Raw genomic sequence first — 27,127 nt, forward strand, 5'->3', positions numbered from 1 at the left:
CTATCTTTGCTTTTCGCTTCGGAGCTTTTTCTAATCCGTAGCCACTCGATTCCTGGCTGAAAACCTTTTTGTCTTCTTTTGGTCGCCGAAGTGAGTCGCGCTATTTTCAAATAGAATCAAATACTCATTTAGTTCATGCCTGATCTCGTATTAGTAAAAGCAAATATAATAAGAAAATGAATCGCTAAGGAAGCACGGATGAAAGCATTTTTTAGTGACCTCTTTTGCTCTACCGTCTTTGGTAAACCAATCACCACTCTAACATTCTCTCCAGAGAAAATGATGAATTTTGCTATTGAGGTATTCAATGCCGTAAAATATATCAATTCGTTGGTGGTGATAGGCCTAGAATTCGTGTCGTGGTGCAAATCTGTTTGTTAAATGTAATTGGGTTGTCCACGTACTCATCCTATTATTCGTATGCTAGTTTGAATATTGAGTAAAGTGGGCGATCGGAAATTATATTTTCGTTGGAATACGCCCAGTGTTGCCTTTGAATATGTTGTTTGCCCCATTCAAACTACTTTCCTCAGCTGGGTAAAACGGTTTAAATAACCAGCGTACTGTACTTAATCACTACACTATTCACTCCGAAGAATTCTGATAAAAAAATTAAAAAATCGTTTTAAATGATCTCATTGGATTGGCAGATTATAATATGATTATTTGAAGGAAGTGTGCCTAAATGTTTCGGTTGACTTGAATGCTTAGGTTAGGTACTTAATTTTCATTAATGAAAACCTTTTAAACGTAGAGACAACACACGTCGATTAAACTAAGTATTACTTTATTAAAATTAAAGTAACACGGATAGCTTGGGTCTCCATCAGTCGGAACAATCAAATGCATCGTTACCGCGCATTCATCAAAAGAAAGTGACTCACTAATTCAATGTACTTATTTTACTTCGGTGCCGAAAAAGTTGACACAGACGAAGGAAGTATCAGTTACGTTGGGAAATATAGAATCATTGAGGAAAAACCTAAGATTTGTTTGGATTTATGATATATATATGAAAGTGGTAGCGTTACATTATTTACAATCTTCTCTGCGGAAATCTATTAGATTAACATTAGCATCGCATCAAACATTCATATTGTTTTCCCATCTGACATTACACAGAGCATGTTTTACCCGCTGAGATATTGCATGCATTATCTCAGGCTCTTTAGTCTCTTCAGTTTCTACGACCAGACTAATCACTCTTGCCATAAGTTTATAAGATATTTAGATAAGTATGACACTAACTATACTTCGTAATGCTAGACACTTACTTAGAGCTAGTTCGAGAACGAAAAGCGAGAATTGTCTACACTCGGTAAATTTTGCAGTCCAAGTCTGTAATCACTAAAACTTTCTGTTCTTCTATTAAGGGTTACTTGTGTGTAATCATTTTAGCATCGTTGTTTTTAGAATGGTCTTACGGGTAATCATTTTAGCAATGTTAAGGGTAGCGCATCGAGGGGCTACTCACTCGAAATTTCTCTCTGTGTCGCACTATTACATTTACAACATAAATAAATTTAATGAACAAAGGATTTTAGCACAGTTAAAAGTAGCGCATCGAGGGGCTATTCACATAAATTTTATGTACGCCTGTTAAGTACGGTACGATGTGGCTACTATTACGAGCCCTTGGGTCGTCTTGCTTAAGTCTCTTAAAACAACGCCTGATAGCCTAGCTAGTTTATTATAGCTTAACATCCACTTACGGAAAGTATAAGTTATGTAAATAGTTGAGAACATTCTTGAAAAAATATTGGTCTTTTTTTTACAGTAAAATTATAATTTGCCACTAGATTTATGCCACTATTTTTACAAATATAATTATAGTATTTCAAGAAGGGTTCTTAACACAAATAATGCATTGCGAAGATAATTTTAAGCATTACAAAATCTTGTATGAAACCATCTTTTGGTATTATTTTAATAGCTTCCAAACCGCTCATAGATTATATATATACTGATAAGATGGTTTTGGGCCAGAGCTGGTAGATAAGATGCTTACTTTGATTTTTTATACTTTTTATAACTTTGCTTTCTAATCAGATGAAGGTAGACCAAATAATGCCCTCAAATAATTAAATAATTTAAAACAACAGTAAAAATAATTTTTTCTATATTCAATTATAATATTTTTGGCTAATGAAAATTACGTTTTTGGTATATTTCCAGTGAATATTCAAAGTTACGCAGTTGACGTTTACGACGAGTTTGTGATTGCTGGCAACACTGCCGTTTTGAGATGCCACATTCCCGGATTCATGAAGGACTTCGTCACCGTCAATGCTTGGATCACCGATGCCACTCAAGTCATTCCAGTTAACGCTTTATCTGGTAACCCATTCTTTCATTTCACCAACGATTAAATATATAAGGGTAGTTAGTGAATGAGCGTGCTTTTACCCAACACTTGGGATATGCAGAATCGCTTGGAAAAACAAGTCTTGAAAATCTAGATTTCCGTATTAGCTAGGTGTGGTTGGTGAGGGGGGCCATGTTAGTTTCGTATGTGCTAAGCTAGTACAGCACCCATGTTTTCTAACTCGCTAAGGATTGGTCAACCAAGATTTCTTCTCCAAGTTTTAATTAATGGACAGCGTTTGGTAGAAGTACGATTTTAATGTTATTTCATCAATGCAAGGCGATTAAAAAGGCTTCCTTTGCCACTTTATTTCCTCTTTAACTCGTGATGTTTCGCTATTGGGTGTTGAAAAACCAGATTTGAAGATTCTAGTATACTGAAACAAATAAATACATGTTAAACGCAGTTGTAGTGGACGCAATGTTTTCGGTAACCTATAAATCGAAACAGTTTTAAAAATCTTATGTTGGAGATTCTACAATAACTGGTCAGCTTGTAAATAATGCGCCAAAAATAGCTTGAGATATTTACAGAACAATAGTAAAAACAGTATCAAGGCAAAACTTTAGCAATCTTAATTTTGTCCGTTTTCCATTGAATTACATCAAATTTTGACAATTTGAAACATCCTCAAATCCTGTCGCTATGAATTCCAAGAGCTCTTTCAAATTTACCATTGTTAAATTGTATTTTCAATTTAATTTCAACATATACAACTCTAAGCAAAATTACTCAACTTACACCGGTTCTTTATCCAAATACCTTAAGGATCTGCGTCACTAGCGGGCCACGTTTCCATGATTGTTAAAAATTTAACGAGTTTGACAAGGGGTCATTTCCGGTGGGTGGCGTATCGTTATTTTTGAAGTTTAACCGATTGGGCCTTGAAAAAAAGATGAGTAGCTTTTTTCGTCTTGACGAGGTTTAAGAATTATTTCTGAAGAAGGATGACGGAAGCGGGAAGTTATTTTATCTGATAAAAAAAAGACGCGACAACCTCTTGGTGCGGAAGTAGAATCCGGAAGCATGCTTAACATTGAATGATATTTCGAAAGTGTCAGTTCAGGGAAACAACTCGCGTCCAGCAGATCATCGTATAAAAATTGTCCGAGAATCAAAACGACGTAACTGTCTCGGGTTGTCAAGAAAAAGAACAAGAATTATGATCCGTGAGCTTTCATAAACTTAAAGGGAATGAGAAGCTTCGTTTGAAAAACCTCTGATTTATATAACAAATGATAGAATTTATTTCTCTGAATTCAAAAATTTCAAGCTTTTAATTCGCCAATTTCTGGTTATTTGGCAATATGCATTTGGAAATGAAATTATTTGAAATCCACTTTTTATGAAAGGCTAAAACGTTTCCCGTAGACCGACGTCACAGATATATTTTTCACGTGAGATGGTGCCACTCTCTCCGCTATCAGACCCAGAGTTTAGACTGGCGAGAAGCTCGAGACGCGTATAGGATTCCCGCGCTTTTTTTCCTTACGTCATAGTGATGTCATCAAACGGGCAAACAAGCTCGACAAGACAAAATTGTTGATATAACGAAACTGAGTTTCCATATTTTTCAATGGATTTTAAAAATAGAAACTTTGGTTCAATTATATTAAAAACTTGCTATTTTGAAAGTAGACTTGAAAGTGTAATACAGTATAATACCACTTTTGTGGTAAAATATGATATGAAATTGTAAATTCGCGTACCCTTTAAGAGATTTTGATGAACTTAGGAAGCCAGTTATGTGAGGATAAACTTCTATGAATGTGTGTTTCAATATTACGGCCAAGCAATAATTAGAAATGCTAGGGTCAACAAGATCAAGTTAATTAAAAGTCATTTTTAATAAAATTTAGCTTTTAATATGAATAAAACGTTTTCAATAATCTAAAGCTTGAATTTCAAATTTTGAACCCGTGTTACAACTGCGGCCAAAATCAGTCGCGTTCAAATTGAGCAAAGAGAAAACGTATTTTTCCAAATAATACCTATTATGTTTCGTTTTCTCGATAATATCTTCGAGCTGAAAAGTCATTAAGTAAACGGAGGGCGAGTAGAATGGGAGTTGAAAAAGTCATTTTCGAAAGCTGCAGATAATATAAAATGAGTTTTCTCATCTGAATTAATATAATGTTCCTAAAATATTAGAATCACCAGGAGCAGATGACAATGGAGTCTCGGACGCTAGCTTCCATAATGTAGAGGGCAATGGGATCCGCGAACGTCACGGTTATTAACCAAAATCATTACGCCAGTGCCACCTCTCGTAGGAAATTTGAGCTTTATTTTCCAACCAATAGCGTGGCTGCAAAGTCTCGAAAGGAGATCTGGGAAATCGCGTCTGGAGCCTCTCTTTAAAAATACGTATCGTCTGCTTATAATTAGCCTAGGGTATTAGAGTTAAAAAATGGATTTCAACTTTTTAATCTTTTTTTTAGACTAAAATTGATAATGAAAAGCCCAGCGAGTAACGTATGTACACTATTAAAAAACTAAAATGTGTTTCAGTGCCAATTTTTTCTAAATTTCTTCTTGAATTAAATGATAGCTACAAGAGGTTGGGAAAAGACATCACTCACGATCTTTTAAAACACAAAAAGTAAGAGACGGTGATTTCGTTTCCAACCTCTTGTAGCAGTCAATAAATTCCTACCTTTAAGGTCACAAAATGTAGTCTTATCTTTTATCTTAATACCAACGATTACAGCTGTTTGAATAAAGTAAATGTATTGTGTATATTTATGTCGCGATCGGGTAAGACGACGAACCTCAGTAGCCACCGTTAGTCCGTTATTACAAAAATAATTCCCAGCAGACTTTGGTGCCAGATATAATCCACCAAAAGCATCGTCTGCTATAATGTCTGATAGCGCCTCTATGGCAAACGATACCGCTACAGCTGAGACGTACGCGGGTCCCATTGCCCTCTATATTGTGGAAGCTAGCGTCCGAGACTCCTTTGTCATCTGCTCCTGCAAGTAGTCATTAAGGACAGCTTTGTTAATTATTTTTAAACACTTTCCCCTTACGTAAGCGTATAAGTCGTTAGTTGGGAAGTCTTGCTTACCTTTTTATAGCGATAGAATAATTACTAATTGAAATTTACCATTGAACAGTGATAATATTTACATTAGAGATGTACGATACCAGGCTTAACCCGGTACCGATCGAACTTTGGTCCCATTGAACCGAATTCCCATTCGACAGAACGGTTATTTTGTGGTGTCCCATTCGACCGAACGTAGCCAAAAGGTGCGATTTTATTTATAATATAGTCCCATTGGACCGAAATTCTATTGAACTGGAAGAAGACATACTGTGTGGTTTTGCATTAAATATAGTTTTAATTTCACAACTTATTTTTGTTGAAATAAATGTGAGTTGAAAATGTATTACTACTCTTATTTTAACTACGTTTTACTTACGGCGAACCTCACCTAACCTAACCAAACCTAACCTAACCAAACTAAACCTAACCAAACTAAACCTAACCAAACCTAACTTAACCAAACCTAACTTAACCAAACCAAATCTAACCTAACCTAACCCAACCCAACCCAACCTTGTTTGCAGGTAAGAAGATTATTTATATGAGTATTAAAAGCCCGCCTCTTATCACGAACAATTTATTAGCAATAATAGAAATATTTTGGAAAAGGTGTCAGCTAATTAATAGGAGAATATTTTGAAAAAGGTGGCAGCTAACTATTAGGAGAATATTTTGGAAAAGGTGTCAGCTAATTAATAGGAGAATATTTTGAAAAAGGTGGCAGCTAACTATTAGGAGAATATTTTGGAAATGGTGGCAGCTAACTATTAGGAGAATATTTTGGAAAAGGTGGCAGCTAATTAGTAGGAGAATGTTTTGGAAAAGGTGGCAGCTAACTATTAGGAGAATATTTTGGAAATGGTGGCAGCTAACTATTAGGAGAATATTTTGGAAAAGGTGGCAGCTAATTAGTAGGAGAATGTTTTGGAAAAGGTGGCAGCTAATTAAAAGGAGAATATTTTGAAAAAGGTGGCAGCTAATTAATAGCACAATATTTTGGAAAAGGTGGCAGCTAATTAATAGGAGAATATTTAGGAAAAGGTGGCAACTAATTAATAGGAGAATATTTTGGAACACGTGGCAACAAATTATTGGAACCATTGTTTTGGAAAAGGTGGCAGCTAACTATTAGGAGAATATTTTGGAAAAGGTGGCAGCTAACTATTAGGATAATATTTTGGAAAAGGTGGCAGCTAATTAGTAGGAGAATGTTTTGGAAAAGGTAGCAGCTATATAGGATAATAACCTAACCTAATCTAACCGAACCGAACCGAACCGAACCGAACCTAACCTAACCGAACTGAACCTAACCTACCCGAAACCAAAATATTAAAATTTTAATTTAAAACTTAAAGACATTGATGGAACTACTATTAAGACTATACTTCATTTTAAGCACAATTTGTTTATTAATTCTAAATTTATCTTGCCTTGAAAGGAATGAAAGTGAGCGTTTTAATTGTTATCACGAAACATAGCATTTAATTTTAATGTTATTAACATACCTTTCGGAGATTCGAATCAACAACCTATCGCTTCGCAGTCCAACACCGTATTCACTACACCACCGAATCGCTGACGGCTCTAGTAATTCAAGTTATATTGATGTATTTTTTAGAGCATATTCGGACGATTGGAATTTCGGTCCATCGGGAATATAGCCATTGGGCTGAAAATCTAAAGATTTCGGTCCATTGGGAATTCGGTTGAAAGGGAACTTACCCCGATCGATACCGGTGCAAACTTGAACCGATACCGATATTTACTTACTATGATTCAAAACCCCGATACTTCAACCTAAACCGATATTTTTAGTAGTACTGTACAGTGCCATTTACACATGTATGAAAAAAACTAGGAAATAATTATAGAATATAGTTTCGTGAATTATACTACCAAGTACATTGTTTAGAGGTACTTCCAAAATAATATCACGGCAAATTGACATTCGTAAAATTGAATTATCACCATCAATACATTACTGAAAGACTTGCAAATGTCATGTAGCGCCATATAACGCATTTTCAACGAGTATAGGTTTAGTATCGTATTAAACCAACCGATCCGATACTATCGGTGCCGATACCGATATGGTATCGGTACCGGATCATCCCTAATTTACATCTTCAGGTATAACAAGTCAAAACCAAACATTCAAAAAATTCCCGTTGTACGAAATTGAATATATTGAGGTGGGGAATGTGTCGCCCTTCTTCAGTATTGCTACACAAGAGAGGGGAGTCCCAAACCCCGCATTTGGTTACACCAAGAAGTGATATCTAGTTTATTAGGGTAAAGGAATAAATTCGCCGCATTACCAGCTTTATCTCCAGTACAAACGTAGGTCCAGAGTTAATCCCCGCCTCTAAATTACAACCAGCATTTCATTGTTTTTTCGAAAACTCACGTCAGCGCGACGCCAATGACGAAAATTAAGTATTTTCCGACTGAGGAGAGGCGAAATAGCCAGGCCTCCTTTTGCGTCCCCCTTGTATTTTGAAAAGGGGACTGGGACTATGGCGCGCGAATACTTAGGCATCTTACACCTTCTCCCTAGTAAACTAGATATCACTTCTTGGTTACATCCTAGGCCAATTATAGGACTTCTGTTACTACCAAAAACAGTAACGGAATTTATGCTTAAATTCAACGCTAAAATAATAAGCCTCGAACTTCAGCGTTACTCGGCTCTATAAGAGATATTAATTGCCTACTCGGCTTTGAAAGGTTCGAATCGGGAATATTTTTAGATGATCATGTCTAGTTTCGGTAAGCGTCAGTAACCCCACTTTGACTGCTCCTATTGTGAAGCACTCGCGTTCAGTCTCATTAACATGTTTCTGCATGGGTTATGAATCAAGTTTTTGAACCTTGACTCGATATATAAATTCGTATTGTTATAACGCCTGCAACCCAAACTTTCACATTTAGTGGCATGATTAGTAGCATAAATGTATATCTTAACCTTAGAAATTTTTGCACGCGAGGCAAAGAAAAAGAAATGGGCGGTCATTCGCGCACAAGTCTTTGTTAAGCGGATCACCTAAATCCAGATTTAACAGAACAAAATGAAACATGGAAAAATCTTGGAAATAAAGAAATTCAAAATTAAAAGAAAAACATGAAAATTCAAACAGAAGTACATTGACAAACTTTCTTTATAGAATAAACTTTAGACGAAGCGTTTAAGAAAGATATGGCTAGCGTGATTTGTGTTGATGTAGGGAATGTTTCCAAATACAGCGTCCGCCTTACGAACACGATGATTTAATTTCTGAGGCGTTAGCGTGCGAGTAACGTTACCGCCTATCCGTCTCACTCGAGCAACTCGAGCTCTTCCTTCAAATTACGAGAACCAATAAAACGGAAACTACCAAAATGAAATTTGAGCTGGCTTAGTTGAAACATTGTTTTAAGCTGTTTAGCTTGTTGGTTCTGTTTTCTTTGACACGGGGTGTTAGAAGAGTATTAGCCGCCACTGTTTGGAAGGATCCATTACCGTTCCATTAAGTGAACCCCTTTACACTTAGCCAACCCTTGTTTCTACTTCATTGATTTTTACCGATTGCGTTTTTATGAAAACGGATTACTTAAAGATTGATTGCTACTCTCCACCCAACATCATATGGTATGGTTAAAGACTTTAATCTTAAGAGATAGGAATTTCTAATAACATTGATTTTAAAAAACCGTGGAACTTCTAGTATCGCGTAATGTTCTGACGTACAGCTGGGTCTTTTATAAATAACTTTATGTATTGGTACGCTTCTTTACTTCAGTAACTTATTTGGTACTGAAATATCTGAAATTGACAAGATTTTGAGAAAGGATGCAAAAGATAGGGCTTCTGACAATAGGACAATAATAAGGATAAAACTACGGTCTCTTCGCGGTCGTAGCATCGCTTCTAAATTTATTTCACCATTTTTAGCTAGACAAACTTGAATCTCTGGCATTTGTATTTTTGTGTTCTAATTTAGGAAGGGGGTGTTCCGTTTAATTATTTACCTTTTCTAAAACCCATTTTCCTGGGAAAGCATGTGTCTGAAATTCGGTGCAATCGATAGGCATTTGCTCAACCTTTATGTATTTATCTTCTTGTTATATGGAACGGAAATATCTAGGTTTAGAAAAGTGTTCCTAGATTGGGCTAATGACCAAATTTTTGTACAATACGTTGACGAATATAGCCACGGTAGGATCATGGCATATTGTTAATTTTGACACTCAGTTAAATACGTTTCTTAGGTAATATGATTTCCGCCAACCAGCTTTCCAAATTTGTTCGCAATCAAACCTAGCGAGTTAAAAGCAGACTCTGGAGGCGGACCGGAAAGTTAATAAAACCTCTCAACATGAGACTAAGGTTGGTTTTTAGAGTTGCCACATCACCACTATCTATAACGTGGAACAAACCTTTCTTAAGACATTTAGAATTACGGCAATATGAAGTGTCATTCGCATTATTACGCATATAATTTGAGATTAACATTTGGGAACAAATATTGGAGCACAATTCTGCATCCAGAAATATAATCGCAGAATCTCTAAAGGGACTGGAAAACGGGGTAGATTCCTCTCTATGCCTTTATAAAAAATAAATAGGAAACCGGGAACGGCCGAGGACGTTTAATTTTTTTTCTGTAGGCTTATGATCAATCACTAAAGACCGAATGACCTTGAGTGTTCCCAAATTCAGCCCCATCCCTCCTCCCCCTAATGCAATGGTAGATGAGAATTGGTTTGTACAGTGGAAGGCGGGCGTTTTCCGGTCTCTTAAGACATAACGGGGTGGATGCTTAAGAGATCCAGCGATGCCAGAAATCAGAGCATCAACCATCCTATTGTAAGTGAAGTCTCTTGGAGGGGGGGGGGGGGGTGGTAGAGCCGGTGCGGCTGAAGCACTTTAGAATTTTTGAAAATAAATTATTAGAAAGTAAAATGGACTTTACTCGCTTGAGCCTTCAGTCCACTTTTAAAACGCAATTTGCTTCATATCGATTGATTTTCCGAAACAGGGCCGGGACACTGATATTCTATTCGATTCTCGGCATTGTAATTAAAGGGAGGGTGGAAGTGATTTTTATTAATTCTACTACTATTTTAAAACCACCAATCTGTGACAAACCTAGGAAATAACTCCGAATGATTTTAAATTACAATTAGTTTTGAGATTTCATGGATAACTTGAAGTTAGCACCTCCGACCAATCTGTAACACACAGTTTTTTGTTAAGAATTATCTAAATCATTCGTAGAAGAATCGATTAAAAATCGCTTGATTTTCCTTTTAACTCTCCCTTTAAAGGGAGGGTGAAGTAGAAAATCAAGTGATTTTTTATCGATTCTTCCTTCTACTAATTATAAGACCAGTCTGCTTATTGAAACATTCAGGAAATACTTCTGAATGATTTTAAAATTCCAATAAGGATCAGATTTTACCGCCCTGCCTTTTTATTAACAAAATTCTCGTGGCACGTTCCATGCCAAATGAAATTTTATCGGGAGATTTGATAAAATTGCCGCGCGACATGAGAATCGTGGCGCGAGCCATGGAGCTTGCCACGAGAATTTTGTTAATAAAAAGGCAGGGTGGTATACGGTTGGTCGGATGTCCTTATTTAAAATTATCTTTAAAATCTGAACCTAATTTGAATTTTAAAATGATTCGGAAGTATTTCCTGAATATTTCACAATGCAGAATGGTCTTGATTATCTACTTCACCCGGTCTTATAATTAGTAGAAGAATCGATAAAAAAATCACTTGATTTTCTACTTCACCCTCCCTTTAAGGGATATCTCCACTAACGACTCTTCAATTTTTTAAATTCTTGTTTCATGAAAGATCAATAGACAAAATAAAATCTCTACATCTTCATTAGATTTGACAAAAATAAAATATTTGATTCAAACCATTACGACTTTTGTTTGGCTAATGTTGTTCATAGTAAATGCAAATAGAGATAACAAAGTAAGGCATTAGGGTGGATGTTAGTGCCTTGGGTGGTGTATTCGCAATATGAAGTTGTGCACCAACCAAGTCTTGATCTCAATTTCTATCCGTCTAAAATTTTTATTGACTAATAAGTGCTCTGCAATACTATTTCCTTATCTTTTTGTTAATTATTGTTGCCAAAATATAGGCTCTGCAGCTGAAGAGGCATTCAGAAACTGACTTACAAAATAGTTTTGGTTTTTAGTGATTATGAATTGGTAATGCAAATCTTGATGGTAATGCAATTGCGCGTAACGGGGCAGTATACATTTTTTATGGTTGACTGAAAGTCAGCATGGTTCATATGATTGTCGGTTATACAGCCTCATCTTCTTTTGTTTCTATTTTTCATTTATAATCAACGATAATGCGTAGACATTTGAAGGTTATTTGATACGTAGAACGTCAGGAACCTTTGCCATTAGTGGTAACAAGTATATTATCTTTCAGATTTAGTGGAACTCTTGTCTTGGTTCTAGGGGTAAAATGGTTCGATTAATCAGAGTTAGATTTGGAAGTGTGGACATTTCTTCGCTCGGCTAAATCGGCTTCTCTCATTTTTCCCCCGCAATTTCTAGGTATCTTTCGCTACATTTATTTCACCCAACTTTTTTTTCACAAAAACACTCCCTAGAGATCACTAGGCCTATACCGTTGCGTCGTTTCAAAATACCATCGTGATACTCTTATAAAACGAACAGTATATACCGGGAAAACTTAGCTGCAATTTATTTTTCAATAACTAAAGGTGACTCTTTCATTGCTTAAGAAAAACTAGACCCGTTCGCACTGCAACACAGTCCTAAGGGTATAAGCGCAGTTCACGATAGCGTAATTGGACCTTTACCATACAAAATAATAGCAACTAGGATTACAGCGCAAAGTATCGTTGTTAGGGTTTTTGGGAAGGTAACACGCTCTGAACTGAACAGAGACAAACGTAGGTCTTTACAGCGAGCGAGATACTTCATTGTTTATAGAACTTACATCTAACTTTCTAGATGCACGATTTAAACTAGGGATGAACCGGCACCGATACTCGGGGTTTCCCGATCGTATTGGATCGGTTGGTTTAATCCGATACTAAACCGATACTCGTTTAAAATGCGTTATATGGCGCTACATGAAATTTTTAGGTCTTTCGGTAACGTATTGATGGTGATAATATCTCATTTCTATGAATTTCAATCGTGACGAGTTCTATTTAAAAAGTACCTGAATTCAGTTTATCTAACAACTATTAAGCGAAAATCTTTCTTAGTACGCGCCTGTAGGGATGAACCGGTACCGATACCATATCGGTATCGGTTGAACTATCGGGTTTTGGATCATAGTGAGTAAATATCGGTATCGATCGTATCCGTTCATGTTTGCACCGGTATGGGTTAAGCCTGGTATCGGCCATCTTTAATTTAAACCTTCCATCTCCGTTGCAAAGAGGCAAAAATAAAACTATACCAGGGATTTGTGTAATTTTAAAAGAGGGAATAGAGACCAAGCAAATTTTTGTGCGCGTCAAAGTCCACAACCCCCTACCCCAGGATATGCAAAGAAAATATAGGTACTTTTCCTTCACGTGTATTCCATCTTGCACATCAACAAAAGTGGACATTTCTTCATCAATCTAATTAGATAAAAGAATCTGACAATTTAATTCTACGTTAACCAGAAGAAAACCCTAATAAAATTCGCCGTCATTTCATAACAAGAAATGTTATAAATGATTTAATTGACACCAATTAAACACTAATAACCGCGAAATGCGTGAGAACAGTATTTCTTAATAGCGGTAAAAGACCAACGACCTCATCTTGCACAACAATATCCCGGCTGTTCTGCGGGGCAGGAGAATTGATTTGGGTGACCCTGCTGGTGTATAGCTCTCCCTAATTCTGCTTGATTTTCTTTTCTTCTAATAGAAACGGGACTTTGATGGTCGAGCTGTACAAACGGTCGTTTCCGGCTGGCTAGTCGAGCCTTGTGCCAATATACTTTATTGCCAAGGCGACTTCCAAACAGGGGTGCAATGGCTAAAGGAACTTAAGGTGATTGGTAGTTGTAGCTGGGACTGCTGGTCCGGAGTCAGTAAAAGCTTTTTTTGTCGCCATCGTAATGCGGCTTAAGAAACCTATTCACCAAATCCGGTCTTCATCACATTCCTCCAATTCCGCCGGCGATACGAATCGGAAAGTGCACTTTAGTGACAAGGTCTCGTGACAGCGAACTTCAAAGTCCCACGCTCCTTCCCAGTACCTGCTTTGTCGGGTACATTGATAGTGTCGGTGCGCTAAGACGACCGTTATTGGTTTTCCAATAGCCTTTCTTTTTCATCAGAACATAAGATTGTAATGTTAAGGCTACAGGAGTATCAGAATTTTCAAAAGGTGCAATTTTTCAGTACAGAGCCCTAATTCTTGAATATACTGTAATAAACTCGGACAGGTACGGATAAAAGGACTGTTGGCCAGGGTAGTGCCTCAAATATTTTAAGGGACCCTTAGTGAAGCACGACTTTTATTTTCGAAATCCAATTTTTGCTCATATAGTTCCCAAATTTGGGCTCGGTTAGAAGCTGTGGATTATAATTACCAAAACTAATTTGGCATTTTCTTGGAATTTAATCTGAAGTCGTCATTATTGTTGGGCTTACTTTTTAATACGAATAAGGTATGTTCGTGGAAAACCGAATTAAATCTATATCGATGAGTTGCTGGTTAGAAAGCGAGTACAGATCTTCAGAGCTAAAGATTTCACACTGCTGTGAAAAATTGAGTTTTATGACTTTATTCGTATTGAAACTTAAGAGTAACAAACATATGCCGATTCTTTTAGTTTGAATCCTCGGTTTGATAGAGCAGGAAGTTGAAGCTGTTGCTTGTCGCATCTTTACTGACTGTAAGATTTGAAAAGATCGGTTTCCAGCTTCTAGCTCGTATTGGGAGAGAAAGTATTAGTATAATTATAATCACCACTTCATCTTTTGTGGCTAACTTGCTCTAACTCGATGGAAAAGCTGAACTATTTCCCCAGTATTACGTAGTAGTAATTTTCCATTCTGAATTTTTTCAACATTTTTCTCTAGAGTTTTAGTAAATGCCATTTTATTGCTCTTTCAAACATGGAAAGCCTCAAGGGGCTAGTCATTCGCGAAAATTTTGTACACCTGATTACTGATTTCTGAATTTTTATGTGAATTCCGATGACTACTGAACGAATTTCTTGATTTCTGTGATTACGATTATTTTTATAGTCTTACTTTCCATAATCTTTACACTGATTTCCCGTTATTTCCACAGATTGCTTGTGATTCCTGTTTGAATTTCAATGAATTCCGGTGATTTTTTTTGGTGAATTTTGTGATTACCACTGGATTCTTCGCGAATTTCGATGAATGCTGCGATTATTTCTACTTCAACTGATTACGATTTTTCTTTTAGATTTTCGAATTCCTCGATTGATAATGTGTGATTATTTCACGAAAGGTGTGATTACCGAGGTGATTACAAAAGATTACTAGTAAATCATGTGGTTATTTCTTATTTTCTCAAGATTTCATGTGATTTCCAGTGATTATCGGAGATTTCCGATTACCTTTGATTACCCACAAGAATGATTTTGATTACTGATGATTTTCTAAGAATTCTAGAAATCAAGAAATCTGTTTCTGCGGTTTTGTACATCTGATTATTCAAGTGACCATGGAGAAAAGGGGGAGGAGTCGAAATATTGAGCCGAACTCTGCCCCGATCCGCGCTATAATTTCCCACAAAAACGGGAGGATGGGGTTGAAATAGTGGGGGCCGCATCATCCACATCGTCGTAAGTACACGTGACCTAGTTAGCTGGCGCCGTCTGTGGCACCATGGTGGAGAGTTTAATTTAATTGACTTCTGCTACTTCGTGGCGCGTAGATTTCAACGGAGGAACGGAGGCAAGCTTTTTGTGAATTAGGTAATATTTCACGTATTAATTATTTGAATATGGGCATATACTGCGTGTATAAAAGCCAAAGTTATTATCTAAAACGATGGAAGCCTGGAACCATGCTGCCACTATATTTTGAATTTGCTAAGTCGAAACATGGTCGAGAGAGGGCGTTATAAATGTAGCCAAAGAAGCATCATGGTGGTTTTACCACAGTGTGCAAGAATCTTTCCCCATTCCATCCCCCACAGTATTCTCCCACTTGGGGGTGAAACTTACTACGCATAGTGACCGAGAAACGCTACTCAATTCGACTCCTCCCCCCTTTCTCCACGAAGTCGGTAAATCTCATTTCTTTCGCGTTTCAAGGAATAAACTTTCTTTATGAAATCTCTGCTTATGATTTCTTCCCAAATAAGCTAGAAATCTCGTGGCCCCTCTTGGTAAGTTGGTATCTCTGGTGACCTGCCATGTTTCCTCCGTAATACACTATATTGCTGGCGAAATTCATGGCTTTTATTTGAAAATAATGCTTTTCCCATTTCCAATACGTTAACTGTAACAAAACAAACGTTTCTCTAAAGCGATCTAGCTCAATCGAGAGCAAATCAAAGAGTACTACACTAGATTACTTTTATTGGGGAACTGAACGCGGACCTGTGAATTTATAAAACATTACATGTGTCTTCTATATCATTCGAAGCCTCCGAGATGATCTAGGCCCGTGCGTGTCGACTTTTATGTGGGGAAATATGCAGTTTCATAGAGGGAACATTTTCACCCTATATGTGTACTAGATAACGCTTTTATCACAGTTGCGACCGGGGTCTTCCAGAAATTATCTTTGATATTTTAGGGGCCAATTACAAAAATTTTATGAAAAGGAAAGGTTTCACCCTTAAACTAACGAAATTGTTTTAGGGGCCATTTACTTTTTATTGAAGCTTTTGGTTAGATTGTGTGGACAACAAAATTAACTATGAGATTTTAACATTGTTGTTTTTTTAGTAAAACAAAACTTCTGGAAGTTGTTAATTAACAGTTTTATTAGAGGAATTTTTTTACTCCTTCATAACCTTTCATTTTTTAACCCTAGCTTTTTTATCCTTTACTTCTTTGGCATGATTGTTTAATAAAGGTCTTCGGAAATTTTCGAAATATTTTCTTACTATTCGCGACCTGGGCTTCACCGCTCTACGTCTATGCCTTGCCCTAATAATGTAGCAGTCGACGGGATCACGAGGCTGAACTTATTTTTATTTTACGATACTAAAAGCGCCCCAAGCGAGAAAACACGGCGAACTAAAATAGTTAAAAATTTATTCTCGCTTCTCGATAGGCACGGGCCTAGATCGTCTCGGAGGCTCCGTTTCTATTTAAGTAATGATCTGACTGAGTGGCAATCAGCACTCGTGGTTAACTCGCCTAGAAAGTTGAGCACTAGCTTTGCAGTTTCGTTACTAGGTCTTGAATAAGTACACAATGAGAAAGATAATTTAAATCTGCGGGAATTTTGGACAAGTGGAAAATGTTCGTACATTACGATAAATTCCAGGCTTTTGGACCTGAACATACCAGCATCTTTTAATATGGGGCCCAAAAACTCAAAAATGTGCTAACTAGTCTTATTCCCAACTAGTTTTTTAATATTGCTAATATTATTTTTAAATGATGATATGCTAAGCCTAATGGGTTTTATAGACAACAAATAATACACTACACTGCTGTTCGTTGGTGCTGAAGAGAGTTAAGGCGGATTAAGACAAAACGTTAAACCAGAGCTGTGCTAATTAGCTGACAACTAATTGAATTAGAATTAGCAATTAGGGAAATATTTATGATCTAATTAATTAGCCAATTAGCAATTAGACATAGAAACTAATTCAATTCAATTAGAAATTTGGCATTTATTTATCAAACTAATTAATTAGAATTACTAATTTCTAATTAATTACTTGTCTAATTAAGGTAAAAAAGAGACCATAAGTAAACATAAAAGTTTAAAAGTGCCCATGGATTTAGTACTTTGGTAATGCAAAGTTTAATGTTTTAATGTCATTGAAAAACGGGTACGGAAGCCATGAATTATTCTCGAAAAATGAGACAAGCCTCGAGCCTTCCGTCATGTTAAAATTTGTCTCATTTCTTCATTTTCTTCCCACAGTTCCTATAATGGACCCCTGAGTAGTAAATACATGCGCACTGCTATTAATTCGAATAGGTAAAACAGTCGAAATTTCGAAATGGGGCAGTTGCGAACTACGTAATTTTCTACTAGTACTAGTATTCTCTCATGTTTGAGGAGCTGAAAAATTTAGAGTAGCACTAAGGTTTCCTCATCGATATAATAAGGCTTTTTCATATTCAAATAGATGAATCAAGAGTTAATTCCTCGATTTTTTTACAACAAATTGGCGTAAAAGATTAATTGAAAATTCAATTAGCTAATTAGTTAATCCTAAATCTAATTAAATTTTAATTAGATAATTACCTTTTCGATTCATACTAATTAATTAGAATTACTTCTCAATTAACACTAACGTAATTAAAATACAATTACCATTTTCAATTAGTAAATTTTGCTAATTAATTAGAAATTCAATTAGCTAACTAATTAATTAGCACAGCTCTGCGTTAAACATCGTAACAGTTGTACGGTTGAACAGTAGAGATTATTAGTTAGATTTGAGTCAGCCTCTAGGGGTCGTTATTACTACTTACAGGGTCGGCGGAAATAATTTTGAACGCGTTTAATACTTATTCATGTTGTGTTACCCAATGTAAAACGCTGTCTTTTGAGGATTACGCGGAATATTTTATAATGAAATTTTTCAACATTAAACACTCCTTAAAATTATGAGCAAATATTTGAATACAAAAGATTATCCAGCGGTATAACGTTTACCTAAATCTTGGAAACGCCTCTCTTTTCTAAACAAAAAGTTTAATATTTCATTTAAAATTTACTTGCATCAGAAAAACATTTGACGGGTTAGCGCAATACCAGGATATATTTTACCCATGATTTTATCCGCGCTGTTATTATTGGCTTAAAACTTTTAAACCATTCTCTTCGGTTCAAAAATGGGAACCGAAAAACACCGCGGCGATACAAATTAATGCGATTTTTGAAAAAAATTAGGATCTACTTTTGCAACTCCTTATCAATAATTGACACTATTTTTACCTTTGTACATTTTTACCTACTAACTAGCTTAAGTAACTACGTGAAATACCCTGCAAACTTCAAAAAGAAATGCACTGACTACTACCATAAATCGGAAACAAGTTGACAGACTCATAATGTTAACAAATTTTTAATTATCAAAGTGTACAGTAATTATGGTAGTAATTTAACTCCGTCTTTCAGGTGATCGTTATAGCGTCTTTCCAAGTGGTGAGATACATATCAGACGAGTTGATATCAATGACAGTGAAAAGCGATTTCAGTGCCAAACGAGAAATAGACTAACCAATGAAATCGTCACAAGCGAAACCTTCGGACGTATCATGGTGAATGGTAATTATAACATAATTTATATCAACGTATCCAAGTTCCCAATTCCGATGCCTGTCCGTGTGTTAAGTGGTCTGATATGTAAGATACGTCATCAGGACATGCTATTCGCTGCAGCCAGAAGTTAATGAGTTGTATACATGAAGTATCATATTCAGAATTTTCGTATTCGAATCCTGCCATCTCTGATTGGGAGCTTGTTTATTAAAGGGAATGAGAAGCTTCGTTTGAAAAACCTCTGATTTATATAACAAAAGATAGAATTAATTTCTGTGAATTCAAAAGTATCAAGCTTTTAATTCTCCGATTTCTGGTTATTTGGCAATATGCATTTGAAAATGTTTCATATGAAATTATTTTAAATCCACTTTTTAAGAATTTAGGCTTAAACGTTTCCCGTGCTCCAACGTCACTGATATATTTTTTCACGTTAAATGACGCCACTCTCTCTGTTATCAGACCCCGAGTTTAGACTGGCGAGAAGCGCGAGACGCGTATAGGATTCCCGCGCTTTTTTCCCTCAACGTCATAGTGATGTAATAAAACGTGCAAACAAGCTCGACAAAACAAAATGGTTGATATATCGAAACTGAGTTTTCGTGATTTTTCAATGGATTTTAAAAATAGCAACTTGATATTTTGAAAGTAGAGACTAGAAAATGTAACATAATAGCACTTTCGTTACTAGCCAGATAGCTAACGGAAACTGTAACATAATAGCACTTTCGTTACTAGCCAGATAGCTAACGGAAACTGTAACATAATAGCACTTTCGTTACTAGCCAGATAGCTAACGGAAACTGTAACATAATAGCACTTTCGTTACTAGCCAGATAGCTAACGGAAACTGTAACATAATAGCACTTTCGTTACTAGCCAGATGGCTAACGGAAACTAGTGTTACTTTCATCCATCCCCTATAAGACGAGACAAATATGAACTAACATTATAAAATCAAACTGAATAATTTTAAACTCACGACTAACTGTTCTTCAGCGTACAGTTCTTAAATTAAAAATGCGATTCAAGATATTAAGGCCTGATTGGGGAGGGTAATTTTGATCCTGAATGACAAAAGGAAATTTGGTCCAACAACGTGGGTACAGTAGAAAGCCTAAGGGCCTTATACTTCCCCGGATAAAAACATTTACTTCTGCTAATATCCTTTACCGTTGAAAATGATGAATTGATTCATCGATTTGTTAGAGCCGGTTAGCAACGTGATGCCTCGAATAACGGACATGAAACGCCAGTTGGAAGTGCGTGAAAACGAGCCCTTTTCGTTACCGTGTGCCGCTCAAGCTCATCCCATTCCCACGTACACGTGGTACCGCAAAGAGGGTTCTCGCCACAAACCAATCAACTTGGGCGACAAGTGGCAGCAGGTTGACGGAAGCCTCATTCTAACGCAACCCACCGTTCAGGACAGCGGAAAGTACGTCTGCGTCGTTAACAACACCCTCGGATCTGATACTGGATACACCGACTTATTAGTTACAGGTGAGATACAAGGGTACTTTAATTTAATTATTACTAACTGTAGCAAAGTTAGCCGGCGTTGCTGATCTTCGGGACGTTTTGTTTAGTTTCGTTGCGCAAGTTTTAAAGATTATGTTAGGCATGCTCAGCCCTGAAAGACAGAAAACCCCTTCTTTAGGATATGGTCAAATAGTAACTAAATATTTATGGAATGGCTTGAAACGCATTTCAAGAGACGAGCACCAGGAGCTATTGTTTAATATTCTCGAAGAAGCTTCCATCTTATTCTAGAGCAATTTCCATAACTATTAGCAAACTTATTCAGGGCTTTCAAGCAACAGTTGCTTAATTATTATTCTTAAACTTATTTTCAGGAAATAATTTTTTTTATTATTATTTCAGCACCGCTCTCCGTGCGTGTTGAGCCCAAAGAACAAACAGTGGATGTGGGTAGTTCGGCGACGTTTAATTGCACGCATTCGGGATACCCCATATTGGCGGTCGAGTGGTACAAGGACCAGCAGCCATTGCGTGGTCATTCCCGGGTTCGATTCTTGAATCGCCTTTCCATCCAAATCTTATCCGTCCAGAGGGAAGACACGGGAATCTACCAATGCTACGTCACCAATAAAGACGAGTCTGCCCAAGGTGTTGCCCAATTATCTCTAGAAGGTAAGGCCAATTCTTCTCACGTCTATAACTATAACTCCTTTTGTTAGTTTTTATTCTTCAAAACTTAGAGAGAGCCCAGTAGTATTATAATTACTAAAACATTCTGTATTTTTGAATCCATCCTATATTCATACACGTTTTTGAAAACATTTCTATGAAATCCTATTTTCTGGTATTATGTAACGAAATATTTCTAAATTCCAAGAAATATTCCTTTCCATCTGCGTATGATTGCTTTTGCCCATGCCTACGGCGTATAATTGCTTTTGCCCATGCCTACGTATAGTTTAGAAAGATAGTAGAGATCCGTAGAGAATAGTAGATAAAGCCTAATGTGAAAGGGTGAAAATCGTATACCGGCGAAGTTCAATACCTTAGCGTCGCCATTAGACCCCCGTAAATTGTCACCGCTCCTTTTTCTCGTTATACCATAAAAGCCATACCTGGGGTCATAAATTAAGATAGAAAATATTGTAACCAATGTATTTTTATTTAAGTTCATGCCATTTCTATTGAACTCGTTCCTTTGCCAGAATCTACCGACCAATGCAAATAATAGTTTAAGCCGATAGTAGTGCGTTTTCGTGGAAGACGGTTTTTAGCGCGTTACCGCGAAAGCCATTAAGTAAAAAGGAACGCCATCCGTTCTTAATTGGAGGGCTCATGTGGGACCGACATTGGTGGCCATATGAAGCCGAAATAGAAGCACGGTGGTAAATAACAGCATTAAGAAGACCCAGGTTAAAACGGGGTTTCAAGATTTTAACCATAAAGGAAAATCATTCTGAGCTCGTGAGCCGAAGCAGCAACATCACCACTTAAAAACTTCTTCTGGACCAAGGATGGACAAAAAGACTTAGTCTCCGCGCTGGCCGCAAAAACTAATACTTAGAATCCTGAATTGAGACCAGCTCTCCTCACACCAGAAGTTCCTCATGGACAGCCGTTGCCTTCTACCATCGTAGTAGCCCGTAGTAGCCCACGCCGTATTAACTCTCGTATCGTTACATCTCATCTCTTCAACTCTATGGCCACTGTTCTCCGAATCTACATTCTTCAATTCTTCAAGTCTCGAGACCAACGATAAGTGATGAGTACAATTGACTTAACGCGTAGTAGTAGTAGCCGTGTATATAGTAGTGTTAATATTTGTAGTATATAATTTTAGTAGTAATATTTAATCTGGCATTGGTCGAGTAGCGCATGCAGCATGTTATTATTTTGGGGGTAATGTAATTTTATAGTAGTAGTATATTTAGTAGTATAATTTAGTAGTAGTAGTAACCATTTAATTGAATAGTAGTTTAATTTAATATTAAGTAAATACTTTGTTTTTGTGTATTGTCGAAGTAATACTTCATAGTATTAATAGTAGTTTAATAATTATGTTTCATAATAAACATGACTCTTGGTATGGCAAAAACCTGTCCTTATTATAACCTATTTTCATCCATTTATAAGTTTAATAGTAGTTGTAGTAGATAATGTCAACGCTAGGCGTAGTAGTCCGCCGGTAGTAGCAAAATAGCGTTACATTTTGGGGGCCCAGCCGGGATTGCCTTTCTATGCCAGTATTAACTAGTACGGAGGCATCCAGAACTTTAATTGCAGCCAATTAGTAGAAACCGTAATTTTAGCTAATTAGTAGAAAGCTATGACGATAGTAGGAGGTATGAAATATTTTATAGTCTAACTGATGACTGGTAAGGTTAATCATTCAAATTGCACACCCCAATTGGGATCATTTTCTAGCTGCCCAGATTTTTTACAATCATATAGAGTATCTCAAACTGTAGGTAGAGAAAAGCGGGCACAGGGAAGAGATAGTAGAAAAATGAACACATTAAACGTTAATAATGTGGGTGCTGGAGCAGGGGTTAGTAGTGGAACAGCAGCTAGTAATATAGTAGTAGTAACTAGCGTGCCAAGTATCCTCTCTCCTCCAGTAACGACCATTAGTAGTAGCAATATAAGTAATTTGAGTAATTCAACCTCTACCACCAATTCAAATATGAATACCATCCCATCAGTAGTAAATCCCATACCTCCGGGTATGCAGTTGATTTCTACCGTAGATTTAGCGGCGATGCAAAAGCAATTAGCCGACTTGCAAGTGCAGTTAACACAACTCGCACAAGCACAAAATTTAGTAGCCTCACTTCCTCAGGCCGCTCAGACTTTGGGGATTAGTAATCAACCCCCACCTCCTAATCCGACTGTACCTTTAGCAGTCCAGACTATGCCTAATAGTGCCGCTAATTTTACAGCGCAAAATAGTCCGCACACGTCGACATTAGGTGGGTCTAGCATGCATTATAATAGAATGCCGAAAATAAACACCCCAACTTTCACTGGGAAACCATCCGATATGAGTACGAAGGATTTTTTAGTAAAGATTTTACAAATCAGGGAGACTCTAGCTATGCCAGACGATCTTTTTATTCAATCGTGGGTACCCCAGATGTTCATAGGTCCGGCATTAGAATGGTGGCAATCTATACCAACCAAGCCCACCGAGTTTTCAGAGTTACAGAAAGTAATTAAGAGGGAATTCGCTTTCGACGTAAACGACGCTGCATTAAGCGAGCAAATTATTAGTAGGAAACAAGGGCCTAACGAAGGAGTTCGCGACTATATAAATAGCATGCGCGAATTAATGCTTCAAATGGAAGCTCAGTTGCCACTCTCTCTCCAGGTGGAATATGTTTATCGCAATATGAGAACAAGTATAAAACCATATTTAGCCACCAAAAACTTTAAAAACGTTAGCGAGCTTTTGGAGGCCGCCGTACGCGTCGAGCTTTCGAAGGGAGCAGTGGGAGGTCAAGCCCAAGAAAATAACTCTAGGGAAAATAGTGACCTAGAGAATAGAAACCACAGAAGCGGGCGACGTAGACATAAACCTAGTAGTTTCCAGCCTAGAGCAAATCCACCTAGTTTTAATAGTAACTTCGTGATTAGGTGTATGCATTGCAACCAAGAAGGGCACAAAGTACCCGATTGCCCTACCGTAGTTTGCACCATTTGTGGGAAGAAGGGCCATATCCAAAGGTATTGCCAGCAAGCGGGAAACGACAGAAGGGGAGGTCCCAGAGGAGAGGGAGCCCCCCAAAGAGAAAGTAGAAATCCTCAAAAATAGCCCCTTCGCCTTTGACTGTCTCCACGTGTCAAAAGATAGCGATCGAAAGAAATGCCTTATAGAGATTAAAGTGGCGGGTATTCCTACCATAGCATTAGTAGATTCGGGAAGCTCCGTTACTTTAATCGATTGTACCCTTAGTAGTAGTTTAGTACAATTAGGATTTAAAATTTCACCGGTCGATATTAAACTTAGAGTTGTAGATAAAAATTCAATTGTAGTAAAAGAGGCAATATCAATGTCTTTAGAATTTTCGGGAAAACTTTTGACACACGAGGCACTCATTCTCAAAGACCTGGCTTATCCGTGTATATTAGGATTGGACTTTTTAAGGACTTCCAGTATGACGGTTAGTTACGGTCAGATGAGTTGGTGTTGGGATACGAACCCTTCCGTCGAATACGAATTTTATAATAGTGGTAGTAATTTTAATTTAGTAGAATGTAATTTATTCGAGGACGAGGAGTTCGATAGGGAAGCTATTTGTAAGGCGATAGATGAAGCGCCCATAGATAAAGATAAGAAGGAGAAATTAAGAGCGCTAGTTTTTAAATTTAAAAGCGTGTTTTCTGTCAACCCCGGTTTAACTAAATCCACGGAGCATTACGTCGACACGGGCAATAGTCTGCCTATAGCGTGTCCACCGTATAGATACTCTCCACATAAGAGAGAAATAATAGATGGGATTATTCAAGAAATGTTAGACTTGAATTTAATCGAACCATGTAGTAGCCCATGGTCAGCTCCTACACTAGTAGTTGGAAAACCTGACGGAAAACACCGCTTAGTGATAGACTATAGGAAACTTAACAACGTAACACGCAGGGATTCATATCCCTTGCCAAGAATAGAAGACATTTTAGAGTCCATTAGAGCCCCAGATTATATCACAGTCATGGATATGAGAAGTGGGTATTGGCAAGTTTCATTACACGAGGGCAGTCGTGACACTTGCGCTTTTGTCACGCATAGTGGGATTTATAGACCCAAAGTTATGATGTTTGGACTGACAAACGCCCCAGCTACATTTCAAAGACTAGTCAATAATTTATTCGGTGGGTTAGCGAGAGAGGGAGTATTCGATTATTTCGACGATTTATACATAGTTTCAGACACGTTCGAAGATCATCTCGAAAGTTTAGAAAAAGTTTTAACTATTTTAAGGAACGACGGTCTGACAATAAAATCGTCTAAAACTCAATTCTGCCGCAAAAAGGCACACATCTTGGGACACCTTGTTTCTAGTCAAGGTATAGAAGTAGACCCAGAAAAAGTGAGTTCAATTAGAGAATACCCTATCCCTCGTACAGTACGACAACTAAGACGGTTCTTGGGAATGGCCGGCTTCTACCGGCGTTTCATCCCCAAGTTCGCGGACATAGCAACCCCTTTACATCATTTGACTCATGATAATGTTAGTTGGCAGTGGGGGCCTGAACAACAAAGCGCGTTCGAGACGCTGAAGAATAGACTCAGCTCCGCCCCAATAATAGCCTCGCCAAACTTTAAAGCCCCGTTCACTCTCTATACTGACGCGTCCAATTGTGGGCTTGGCGCCGTATTAACCCAAATAGTAGATGGGAAAAGTAGAGTAGTGCAATACGCGAGTAAGACTTTAGACTCCGCGCAGAGAAAGCTTTCTGTCACAGAAAGAGAATGTTTAGCCATAGTATGGGCGGTAGAAAAATTCAGGGTTTACTTGGAGGGCGCTCCTTTTGAAATCATTACTGACCACAAATCGCTAGAGTGGCTGAAAAATGCAAAAGATCCAACCGGAAAATTCACTAGATGGAGCACAAAGTTGCAGTCTTTTGATTTTAAAATTGTTTACATTCCGGGGAAAAATAATATAGTAGCAGACGCCCTCTCACGTATCCCAGAAGCTACAGAAACGGAAGAACCCGTTATAGGATTAGTAGAAATAGAAAATACGGAACCAATAATTCTAGATAGAGAATTAATTATTGAAGAACAGCGCTTGGACGCAAAAATCAGTCGCCTCTTGAAGTTTCTGGAGGAACGTTCATTAGGTACTAAAGATAGTATAGGTAAATGGGTAGAACGAGTTGCACCCTCCTGTAAAATAATTGACGGTATTGTTTATAGAAACATTCCAATAGTAGGTCAGTTAGGAGGCGAAAATAGTAGTCGCAATAGTTGCAATAATAGTAGTAGTAGCAACGGTTGTAGAAATAGTAGTAGTAGCAACAACAATAGTAGTAGTACTAGTCAGGATAACAATGGTGATAGTGCCATATGCCCTAACATAGTAGAATCGTTCATGGTAGTAGTTCCCGATAACCTAGTCAATATAGTAATGTCCGCCTGTCATGATATTCCGTCAGCTGGCCATCAAGGAGCCAGTAAAACTTTAGAAAGGATTAGAAAATATTACACCTGGGAAGGTATGGCAAAAGATGTTTGTAGATTTGTCAAAACATGCACAATTTGTCAAGAACATAAATCCCCACCCGTTAAGCAGGCAGGATTTATGAAATCTGCAGAACCTTCTCAACCTTGGGAAATAATTGGGATAGATCTGAAGGGTGAGTACCCTAGAAGTAGAAAGGGGAACACTCATATTTTAGTAGTCATAGACTATTCCACCAAGTGGGTTGAAGCTTTTCCGTTAAAGAAAGCAACAACGAAAAATATAGCAAACATCCTGGTGAATCAAGTATTTTCTCGATTTGGCGTACCAAAAAGAATAGTCTCGGACAATGGGTCACAATTTGTGTCTAACCTAATGCGAGAAGTTTGTAGCCTGTTTAACATCAAACAGAGATTCACATCATTCTATAGCCCTCAGAGTAATCAAACCGAGCGAGCTAATAAGACCTTAGGAATGATGATTAAATGCTACGTCAAAGAGAGCCACCAGTATTGGGATGAAGGGCTTCAACAGTTCGTTATGGCATTGCGCGCCTCTAAAAATGAATCGACAGGGTTTACACCTTCGTTTTTAAATTTTGGTAGAGAAATAA

General features: G+C 37.4%; 1 protein-coding gene across 3 annotated transcripts in view; it reads left to right on the top strand.

Annotated features, from left to right (window-relative positions):
* The window catches only part of LOC149713597 (cell adhesion molecule Dscam1-like), a 157,294-nt gene that overhangs the window by 86,317 nt on the left and 43,850 nt on the right, over window positions 1-27,127 (top strand). For 2 of the 3 annotated variants that reach the window (XM_089849047.1, XM_089849048.1), the window contains exons 3-6: window positions 2,176-2,337; window positions 18,707-18,856; window positions 20,060-20,353; window positions 20,735-21,004. In XM_089849047.1, coding sequence (XP_089705173.1) covers window positions 2,176-2,337; window positions 18,707-18,856; window positions 20,060-20,353; window positions 20,735-21,004 — 876 coding nt within the window. The remainder of the gene's footprint in view (window positions 1-2,175; window positions 2,338-18,706; window positions 18,857-20,059; window positions 20,354-20,734; window positions 21,005-27,127) is intronic. The other variant, XM_089849049.1, reaches the window with a different exon arrangement.

This window comes from Phalangium opilio, unplaced genomic scaffold (assembly GCF_054372755.1).
Source record: "Phalangium opilio isolate 3A_F unplaced genomic scaffold, DU_Popi_V2 ptg000009l_1, whole genome shotgun sequence".
Classification (NCBI taxonomy): Eukaryota; Metazoa; Arthropoda; class Arachnida; order Opiliones; family Phalangiidae; genus Phalangium; species Phalangium opilio.